General features: G+C 43.9%; 1 protein-coding gene across 2 annotated transcripts in view; it reads right to left on the reverse strand.

Moving 5' to 3' along the window:
* ST8SIA1 (ST8 alpha-N-acetyl-neuraminide alpha-2,8-sialyltransferase 1) overlaps positions 1–11,230 on the reverse strand; it is a 147,826-nt gene extending 136,596 nt beyond the window's left edge. Inside the window, exon 1 of one of the 2 annotated variants that reach the window (XM_082054867.1) lies at positions 10,709–11,230. In XM_082054867.1, coding sequence (XP_081910993.1) covers positions 10,709–10,947 — 239 coding nt within the window. In that variant the 5' untranslated portion in view covers positions 10,948–11,230. Of the gene's footprint in view, positions 1–10,705 lie in introns of both variants that reach the window. The other variant, XM_082054869.1, reaches the window with a different exon arrangement.
* Positions 11,231–11,617: the final 387 nt, after the last annotated feature.

Below are 11,617 nucleotides of genomic sequence, written 5' to 3' on the forward strand. Positions count from 1 at the left end.
GGTTCTGGGAAGTCTCATAAAGCTGAAGTGGTTTGGTGTGAAGATAACAATTGGCATCATTCTGTAAAAATTATTGAAGGTTCAACCCAATTAGCAGAACTTGGCGCAGCTTTACATTACTTAGAGCTTTTTAAGGAGGAACCTCTAAATTTGATTTGTGATTTTGAGTACGTAGTCAATATCCAATGCACGTATCTAATTCTGAACTTTTTTTAAAAAGAAAAAAAAAAGGGGGGGGGGGCAGGGAGAAGTAGGGGAAACACCGCAAAAACAATTGTCAAAAGCATTGTATGTGATGAAACACTTTGCAAGTATGACCCAAAACCATGCTAAATCAGAAAGAACCTACATTAGTTATGGTCAGATCACTAGTTAATGGTAAATGGAAAAGGCCACATCAATTGATAACCCGGGGAAAAGGTTATGTTTGTGTCATTACAGGCCAAGGATTGAAGTGGATTCCCGCGAAATGGGTCAAGCCATGGCTGAATAAAGACAACAAAGATTCAATGAATGCAGGTGGACAGGAGGGAGGTAAGTTGTGAGGACTGTTTCAGATGTAAACGATGGATCCTAATTCAGTGTTATAGATGCTTATGGATCTGGTGATATAGAAGCCATTAGCAAGTAGATAGCGTACCTTCTGTAGAGAATGACAATTTGAACAAACAGTAGAATTAACCAAAAGGGTAATATTATATTTAGATAGAACTGAGGTAAAGGTATGGGACATCCTTACCATAGCATCTACTGTATTCTTTTTCTCTAGTATAGCATCTGGTAAAGCTTTAGGAGACATATCAAAGTTAAGCTATTGTTCTTTTAAAGAGGTTAATTTAAGTCTTGAAATACTAATAATAGATGTTGATGGTATTAGACATGATATTCTACAAAATCACGCAGTTATAAATGTTCTACTTTTAACATTAGGATTATGGTTGTGCTGTATTAACTTGTTTGATTATTCTGAATCTATTAATAACTGCTTTAGACAACCTAGAACAGTACATTAATAAGATTGCCATAGTAAAATTAAGGTTTGACATATAGCTTATAAGTTTTGGAATAAGTAAGTAGTTGTTTGATCTTATTAAATAAGGCTTAATTGCATTATATGTAACTGTAGTTATTGTATTAATCATGTGCTGTATATTGCAGTGTATTTCAAAGACGATTCAGCACGCTGTAAATGGGGCCTGGCTGGTTCAAGAACAAAAAGGGGGAATTGTGGAGGGGTTACTGTTAGATGGAGACTTGTTACTGAACCAGCCAGGAATTTCAAGGACAACTCAGAGGCAGTAAACAGGACCGGCTGTGAGAAAGAAGCAACTTTGTAATAACGAGGCCCCAACGTGGGGCAAATCAACGGACCTATCAGCAGTGAGACTCCAGCGCGTGGACAGCTTGTGAACATAGATGATATCCAATTAGCGAATGCATGCTTGGAGCGTGGACGTGTGATCAGAGAATAGTTGCATATATAAGGAGGTTTGTTTCTGTAATAAATGGCTTTGCGTGATTCACATTGAATCGGAATGCTGAGTCCTTTATTCACTCCAACACACCCCTGCATTGTGGGGTGAGTGGACTCTGAGACACAGGGCAATGCTGTAGGGCTGTGAGGCACTACAGGAAGCATTCGGGAACACCACCGCTTGGGGGCTGCCAGCAAATACAACGTGACAGCATGAAGCGGAGGCATGTGCTGCTGCTGATCAGTAGCATTGCTCAGTAAGTAAGAGATGACACAGACCAAAGACTCAAGACAGATCTGAGGGGAGGAAAATGCATGTACCACGCAGCTGAGCAGAGCAATGGCAGCAAACAGCAATAGGCTTGACAATAGCTATATTTTTTCTGCCCAGATGGGACTTCAACAGAAGATAAATGGAAAGAAAAGGGAACAAAGAGAAACAGCTAAAGGAGGACAATGGTTAAAGCAAGCAGTCATTTAGCCCAAAGAATAAAAAGTGTGGTCAAAAGTAGATAATATGAGTTTCATCGGTAGCTGAAGATACATTCTTTGCCTTCTTTATTAACCTTAGGCTCTGGCTAATCCTTTCCTGCATCCTTCTTTACAAATGCACATGCTTGATTCCACATGCAGGTTCTTAAGTATCAAGCCAAGCAGAGCATACAACCTATTATTAATTGTAACATACCATCATTTAAATACTGGTGAGGATTTGTGACAAATCTAAGAATGAAAATGTTTACCTATCAATAATTACAAGTTTATTGACATGCAGAAAAAAGACAAGACCATGCAAGCATTGCTAACATTGCCACTCATTAGGGAAAGCAAAGTAAAAAATGTAAGTTACTATCCAGGAACAGGAATTAATTTCTCAAGTGAATACTACATACGGAATAAAGAGTTATTCTGTTCCATTTTAAATAGATCGATGCTTCAGCGGAAGCCACAGAAAGAAGACAGAAATTTACACAAAAGCTTTAAGTACTTTACAAGTAGTAAGCTGGTACCTTCAGGTACCAGTAGCAAGGACCAGAATCCACCAAACCCTCAGCACAAGTATTTGGATCATTCTTCCAGAGAACATTCAAGCAGCATGTCACTAGTAAAGAGCCCAGGTATTTCTTCACATTAAAAATTGTACTAAGAGAGGGAAAACCCAGTCCATTAATCAGATTCCTTATCTGCATAGCTGGGATAAGTCTCAACACACACGTTCTTGGACTGAAAATCTTTCAGAGCATGGGACGTCTCTCTGCAAGCTTATGGCACCATGTAAATTATAATTTTGTAGAGACTGGTAATTATCCACAAGATTCCCCACTGACTTCAGTGATAACCTATACCTGAAGTTCAATTACAAGAGATAACCATGTCATGGAGACACCATTTCCTTAACTTCCTTTATAACTCTATCTCCTTTGCTGTATGGAAGTACCTGAGGAATCAAGTCTACCCTGACACTCTAAAACATAGCTGAGTAATCTGGAAGTCTTCATCCCATTTGCTTTTAAGCCTAAGTCCTACCAACTTTGATCGAGGTAGGCATCAGTGAGCCTTGGATTCAGCATCACCTCCTCATTGCATATTTGAGCTCCTTTTGCACTGGGTCTAAACTCTTCTGGCACTTCTGAGTACTACCTATAGCAGCAGATACTCCGTTGCCCTGCTCTGGGACCTACCGCACAGCAGGACCAACAGTGCGAGTAGAACATCTTATATGATAGGAACTTCAAACACTGTGGTATACAGAATCGTATTACCAGAGCTGACATTCAGCCAAGACAGAGTACACAAGAAAACATTAAAATCTCCTCAGTGGAGGAAAAAAAAAATAATATTGTTTGTTTGTCTTTTATCTTTGACAGGAAATATAAACTCCCCTATTGCAGTGATGGCCACTCCAGGCATTCCAGAAATAAGGAGCGCAAGTTTTCACACAAGAAAGGAAGCAAAATAGCTGATCTTTTTTCCTAGCACTCCTTAAAATGTAGGTGAGCTACTTAGCAGCTTTTAAATTCAGGATGGTTGCGCATCCTCAGAGCAGAGGAGACCTGATAAGTAGTGACTTAATCTTGCTACTATATTAAGGCAAAGTCTGCAGTTTACCTGGAAAGCCTGATAGCCAACAACTAGCATGTAAAGGATGGAAAACAAGAGATGCCCTGAGCATCAGTGAGAGCTGGAGGACTCTGAAGAAGGTGACTGGCAACTCAGTAGGGGAGGAAGATAAAGGAGTAAATAATTCCACAGAAGTTCTTTACATCACTGCTATGGATGCTGATTGGATAATTACAAAAGGAGCCATCCAAAGAATCTGGGGGTCCCCTGAAAGCTGAGGAGGACATCAATCAACTTAAGAATGGGAATAGACTGCAAAAGACGTGGAAAGAAAAAAAAAAAAAAAAAAAAAAAGGAGTACGAGAAATAAAATGTTTAGAAACTAAATTATGCTCACAGCAAACATGGAAGACAAAAAAGTTAACCACGTCTATTCATCTGTTTCGAGCAGCTTTAAAAGCCTCATTTTACCCACATCTCTACTTGAAAAGCGACTCTCTAAACCAAGAAGTTCAGGAGGGCATTTTCCGGGCAGATGGAATAGGAGAAGCTGAAATAATTCAATCTGTTGATTTAATACAACAACAAAAATCACCACTCTGCTGTCCAGAAAATGTATTATAAAAATCTAATTACACAGCCTTCACCTTTTTCCTGAACGGAGCAGTGAGGAAGTGACCTCCAGAATTCTGGTTAAAGCCAGGATGTTCTCCACAGTGTAATTCACCTTGTTAAAAACGTCAAATACTGCTAAGGTCAAGACAACAGGCACAGCTTCTTCAAGAAGCTCACTGCTTCCATAATAGCTACTTGACAAAGACTTTGCTAGAGTTAAGCAACTTATCACTATCATGGTCCCACCCCACCCTCTGTTTATCTAATCAGTTTAGATTTGAAGATCTCAGAGAAGAATTGTTTCTAGTCTTCTAGATGTAAAAACTGTGACACAATAAAACTTGAATCTCCACTGAGGTTTGCAAATACTACATAATATGGATTAATGTGCTTCAGTGTGATTTTAACTACATGCAGCTATGCTAAAATAATTTAAGATTAGGAGCAATTTTCTTGCATTTTGGGAACCACATGCAGCATATGGAAAAAGATTATATATATATACAAATTTAAAATTAAGTGTTTTTTTATGCTTAGAAAACAGGAGCAACAGAAAACTACAGTCCAACCAGCCTCCTCAGTTCAGTGAGGTTCATCCTCACTGTGGGAGGATAAATTCTAAAGGAGGAAAGACAATTCATTTTCCATGCATTTACCTAGTAGGAACTAGCCTAAAAAATAGGTCTTTTTATATATGTCATTGAACACACATCAAATGGGAGCAACACTCCTGGCTAAAGATGAAAATTACTTGTAAAAGAATAAATCACCAGTCACTATATTGTATGGATGATTCAGTGCTGATTCCACCCACTATAAGGCAGAGGAAGGGAAAGCACAGATGTGAAAATACATACATTCAGCAGTGCCTGTGTATGTACATGCCAGATTCTAGGGGCCCATGTCAGGTTAACCTAAATTCCAGTGAAGTCTCTGCTCCTCCTGTTCCCCAGTGCCTGGCTCTGGGCCTTCAGATGCTCCCAGTCTAACAGGAAAAGAGCCTCATGGAGTTGTCTACACCCTCCCATAAATACTGGCAGCACCGGAGTTTTTACAAATTCAAAGTAAAGCAGCAATCCAAAAGTTTGCAAGAGCAGATACTAGAAATGGACATCTCAACTGTCTGTTTTGTGAGGAAGGTAGAACCAATGTCTGTAAGTAAATGCAACTTCAGGGCAAGGAAAGAGGATACCATGAGCTGGAACTCAGGAATTTAAGTCAATTCCTATCTTGTCTCCACATACCTCATCTGCAAAGACTCCATGAGCTAACTCAGATAACTAATTCTCATTGTTTTCATGTAATTTAGGTATCCAAAGACAACTATTGACCTTGAAGATATGGAGCCATATATCTCTGCAGCTTGATTTCTTCATTGCAGTCTCCAAATAATAAAATAGAATAAGAACTTTTCTTTCCTCTCGCCTTTAACTCACTCTTCAAATTGTACTTTTTCACCAAAACAACTTCCCATATTACCTGGAGACACCAGGAAACTAATTACAAATTATCAATTATCACCAATGCAGCAAATACAATTGAAAAAAGTCATTCAAAATGTTAACAAGTGTTTTAAAAACACACTCAGGCAGTACTAACACCTACTCAGGAGAACAAAATGAGCTAGGTTTGGCCACTGCCAACACACAACATTTGAGCATATCTGATGGTTTCAGGACAGGGCTTCACGGGCCATGGAGATAGAACTAATCTAATCCAGCATCTCCCAGGTCTAATCCTAACTCCATTCTTCACACATCTCAGTGAAAAAAGTAGAAATAATTCAGTAACTGATAAATCTGTTCAAGCAGGGCAAAACTCTTATCTAGTCAGCCTAAGCAATGTGAAGTTTCATCTCTGACTTCCCTTGAAATACCCTGGTAAGGAATGCAACACTCAGGTAATTCACAATGCTCAAATCAAAAGGGAGGGGGGAAAAAAAAAGCCATCTGAACTAAAGAAACTCGCTGACTTGGCAATTGCATTTGTCTTACCCAAACAGAGAAGTGACCTGGATTTCTAGTTCTGTGTTAACACAATCTAGAATGAAAAATGATTTGCACAAGGGGATGTTCTTCAGCGCCTGTTGTGATTGCACTCTAGATACAGACATTAACAGCTGGCAGAGAGCAGCTGGCAGAGGAGGTTACAGTGGGAAGAACCCCTCCAGCGCAGTGTACAGTGGCAACAGAGCACTGTTTTTGCAAGGTGCATGAAAGCCAACAGCAGAAGAGGCTTCACACAGTCTGTCCACATCCACACTGCAAGCACAAGAGTCCACCACATCTGGTTATTCTGTCCCATTCAGCTGCTGACCCTGTTGTTTGATTTCAGGCCAGTAGCTTCTCCGCTCTGTCCCTGGAAAACTGACAAGAAGCCAAACCTGATGAAAATAGAGTGGAGAAGCCAGCTGTCAAGGTAAGCATGGCCTGTCTGGCTCTAGGGACAAAGGGGACAGTACTGGGGAGCAGAGCCACATTGTAGCAGATGCTTTGGACTGGAGAAGGATCACAGTGAGTTCACAGGAGATATCTGCCACCAGCTCAACCAAGCCACCCCCAGAATAAACCCGGGCTGACCTTCCAGCATCATACAAAACTGCTGCAGCAGAAGCAGGAACACAATCAGAATCTCAAGGGTAGTAGCCTTTCTGTTGCCTTGCAGATGAGATTGTCCCAACTCTTCCTGAAGAACCTCTAACCGAAATCCCTAATCACCATCAAACCCTTTCAGTGGGAGTCCCGACAGTCAAAAGCCCACAGCCCCCCACAAGTGTGCTCACTACACAGAGGAGGTCCACCCTGGACAGCAAATGACGCAGAAGTGTCAGATAAACATACAACACTTGGAATTTGTGGTTCTGTGGGGCCTGTAAGGCAGATGAAAAGATTCAGCTCTACCTTTAATCAACTACAATCATTTTAAGTAAAATAATCATAAAGGTATTATTGTATGTCATTTACTTCACTAATAACAAACAGCAATTAACAACACTTTTGCTCAAATAATTTAAGCAGCACTAAGTCCTTAAAAAAAAAAAAAAAGGCAATCTGTAAAAACAATTAGGACGCAATAACATTAACCACCTCAGAGGATGAGAAGCTCTTATATTGTAGGTAAATTAGACACGTTAGCCATTAGTGACTGTAATGACAGTCTCATTCTTATTCTGACCACTTTATAGTTCAAGATCAAGCAGTTTACCATCTGACTGGCAGACTATTTATTATTCAGCATTCGTCAGAGAGATGTTTCCACAGCAGAGAGCTTGACTACCCTCAGCCACAGATGTCTTGAAATTTAAAGGATGCAAACAGCAATACCTTGCTAGTAGGCTGTGCTCAACCCCAATTGCCCAGAATTTGAGGGCTTTAAAGGAAGCTACGTTCAACTGAGGAAAGGATTTGGACCAAGAGCTCTTCTAATAGCCTCAGTTGTATCTTCAGGCTTTTCAGGATCTATCCTTCCATCTAAGAACACAGGCAGCTCTTGCACAGACACCCACGGCGCTGCTGGCAGCGGGACTCAGCGCACTCATCACACCAGGATTACTCACAGAAGTCGTGTGCGCAGAGTCAAGGCTGAGAGCACGCTTTAAACAGACTCACACTGGAGTCAAAGGCTTAGTCCTGCTCATTTCATTGCTCCCACAAACTGTCCTTACTTGCAGCTGCAGTAAGGCAACACATACCTCAAAGGTAGCAATCCATGGCTGTTTACACAGGTATTTATATATGAAAACTCATTCTGCAAACCCATATTCAAACACAAAACCCTCCTGCACACCATCCCACAAGCACCAGGACATCCTGGGTTCTTGCATAAGCAAGAGTTTACATGGCTCAGATCTTTACACAAGGTTTCTGGCTGTACAGAGAGGAGGAGGAAGGAGCAGTGGAAACTGAGGAGTTATTGGCACTCGACTGCCATGGTTCAACCCGAGTTACCTCCAGACATTTTCGTTGACCATGCTAAATTACTTACTGAAGTTGTCTTTGATCCGGGTACAGAAGGCAAAGGGGGAATAGCACTTCTGAGGTTTGAAAAGTATGTTTTGATCAAGTTAATTACTTAGGGACAATAATCTAGTTCAACAACGGGAGCCCAATGAGTTTATTGGAGGAGAAGGATACAAAACCATCAGATGTTTTCTCTGCCTAGCAAAAACCTGGCTATTCTAACACCTGTATAGTACCACAAATGCCACAGTATTATACAAAGCAGTAATATGCTAGTTTGCACTTTCTCATATAGATTTTTAGCACATATAAATTAAAATATACTCTTCAAAACTGAGTAGAACCAAAATTTTTTTGTAATCAGAATGTGGCAGGAGGGCTAGGGAGAATGGCAATTAATGTCATTCTTAACTAATAATATATCAATAACATATTAAAAGCCACTCAATATTAGGATATTATGGAAAGCCATATTAGTTCAAAACCTGCACATGAAATTTCTGTGAAGCTCTATACCTCCTTCACAGTTAAAACAAAGACTCACATGTATAGGCAGTTTCCAGTAGAAACTAAAACTCGGAGCTTTTACAGTCCTCTTGCACAGACAGCAGGACCATAGCAAAGAGTGAGACATTGTTTCTGTTCATCACTTCACAACATACAGCAGCTTACCTAACTTTAATTTCATAACCTTCTACCAATATTAAGAGAAGCAAATTTACATAGCAAAAACAGAGCTCTATGTCACAATTACTTGAACGTTATGGTATACTCACTACATAGCTTCAGTGTGCATTTCCTCTAAAACACTTTATTTCTTGAAGCAGATTGATTTAAAGCTCATTGTATTTAGCACTGCACCAGCTCATCAAGAGACATAGACAAGAAACAATAGCTCCTTTTATTGCAAGAGATTCTCTGCAATAGCATCTCTGAGATAATCACTATGCTTGGGGAGTGGAAAAACATATGGGCAAGTGGAATAGTTGACGAGCCATGCAGAGTTTTTGTTACTAAACCATGTGGTGGAAATGGTCTAAAATCTGTTTTTTAAACTGAAGCTGCAGCAGTATTATCAATCTTAAAGCAACATTAGATTTACAAACATGAAAACACATCAAACTCTTTCCTACATTACCTATCAGAGTAATTTTTTAAAAATCTGGATTCATCTAGCCCAAGAATGGAAATCTGTGGCACAACAGGATTAAGATGAAACAGTATCTGAGATCAACCTAGTTTCTAATATTAGTTAGTGTTTTAGGAAAAAGATCCTGCATCTGTATGTCATTGCTAGCTCTGTATTAGAGGGAGGACTTCTTCCAGGCCTACCGAACGAGTTATTAACATACGCTCACTTATCACCTCTCATTGCTTCTATTTCCTGCAAGCTTCAGACACTAAATGAAGAATGTGCTTTTGAAGAACTGTAAAGTTTCTGTTATCCCAGCAGACACGATATTAAGCAATCACATGCTGGCTCTAGTTCCTGGCAAATGCAAGTTGAGTTGCACTTAGAAAATCTTGAAAAAAAAATCAAATAAAGTTGTACATCACTTTAAAAAATAATTTTTTTTAAAAAAAAAAAAGTCCTTGGAATTTGGATCTGATTCATTCTAGCATTTACTGAAGAAAGAGGGTCTTTTCGCAAACAGTTTGATTACAAACTCACTCTGATCTTTCATTTGCTGCTTAGAGGACAGGGAGAAAACCTAGTTTCCCTACAGGAATGGGAGGGAAATCGGCCTCTCTTCCAGTTGTCCGTATTTTACCCAGACATGTGAGAAATTTTCAAGGGGATGCAAATCTCCACTGCAGACACTTCTAAGCCAGGGTCATTCAAAAAGTCCTCCCTGCTGCAGGGACCTGGTTCTCCACCGCTATCAGATGTGGCACCCTGACTGCAATATTCCTCCTCTCCTGCGCAGCTGGGGAAGGTGAAAAGGGCTTCAAGGATTACCGCCATTTCCCAGTCACGCCAAAAGAACAGAAGAGAAAAAAGGTGCCTTTTCACGTGGTTTCTATAATAAACCGCAGGGAGTCAAGGACCAGCGCGGAGCTTTCAAAGTGTTCCTCGGAGCAAGGATGCTGACACGAATAAGCATCCATGCATACCTTCCCCTACGCATGCCAAGGAGATCCACAAGCTCAGCTGTCTGTGGCAGCAGGCAGGTAGTCACGATCAATAAGCGAAGGGAGGCTCCGAGCCCCTGGCTTTGTTAGCAGCCAGAGGGGCTGCCGGTGCAGCTGTTACCCAGCCAGCGAGAAGCATCCTATTGTGCAGGCAACACAGCAAGCCTCAGAAATCTCAGCCCTCCTAGGAAAGGCATCCAAGATGGGCTTATTGCCCTGCAAGGAGAAATAAGCCTCAGTCCCCCGCGCCGAGCCCCTTCTCCTCTCCGCAGCAAATACAGCCACCCCAAAAAAGTTTTGCTGGGCAAGAGGGGCCCTACCTGCCCCTCGCCCGCTGGGAGAAAACAAAGGGTTGGGTAAGGAAAAATAAAGTTCGGGGCTTGGCGGGGTGAGGAAGGCGCCCGGCTGCCCGCTGCTTCGTGCGCCTGCCCGTCCCCGGCTGCCCTTGGACCGCGCACGGCGCTACCTGAACAGGGTGACCGCAGTCTGGTTCCTCCTCCACGCCTTGCCCTGCTGCAGCAGCACTCCCTGCACGATCTCCTTCTCGTCGGGCAGCCGGTAGACGGGGAAGATGTAGAGCCAGCAGAGGACGAAAACTCCCAGGGCACTGGCCCCCACGGGCAGGCGGGTGCGCGGCCACTTCCACGCCAGCCCCGCCATTCTCCTCCCGCAGCGCTGCCGCGGCGCCGGGCCACGCTCCGGCATCAGGCCCGCACCATGCGGCGCCCGCGGGCGGGGGACCCCCGCTTCAGCCCCGCCGCCGCCCGCGCCCTGAGCCCGGCGGCCCTAAGCCCGCCGTCCGCCGCCCGCCGCCATCGCCGCCCAGCCGGCCGGGAGGCAGCCGGCCCCCGCGGGCGTCGGGTCTCCTGCCGGGGCTGCTGCCGCCGCTGCGCCGCAGCTGGCTCCTCACTCGGCGGTGGCGGCTGCCGCCCTTCCTCACAGTCATTTGGTCCCTCGCTTTCCCCGCCAGACGATGCTCCGCCGCTCCCCGCCCTCCCTCCGCCTCCCGCCGAGCCCCCTCGCTCGCTCGCTCGCTCTCGTCGCCGCGCTGCGGACGGCCCCAGTAAATTTCCACCCCGCCCCGGGCCGCGGGGTGCCTCAGCCCCCGCCGCCCGCCCCCCCAGCTGCCGGGGAAGGGAGGGGAACGGCGGCCGCAGGGCCGGCTGCTGCGGGGCTCCGCTCCGCCGGTGCGGCCCCGCGCCCCCGCCTCTCCCGCTTCCCCCGCGGGCACCGGTCGAGCCGGAGCGGAGAGAAGGAGGAACGTCCCCGCCCGAGCTCGCCCCTGCGGGCAGCGCCGCCAGCAGCCACCCCCGAGCTACCCCCCCAGCCCCTCGCTGTCTCCCCAGGCAGCCTCGTCCCCGGCGGCGGCCACGCC

The sequence above is a fragment of the Streptopelia decaocto genome (genome assembly GCF_964273445.1).
Source record: "Streptopelia decaocto genome assembly, chromosome: 1".
NCBI lineage: Eukaryota > Metazoa > Chordata > Aves > Columbiformes > Columbidae > Streptopelia > Streptopelia decaocto.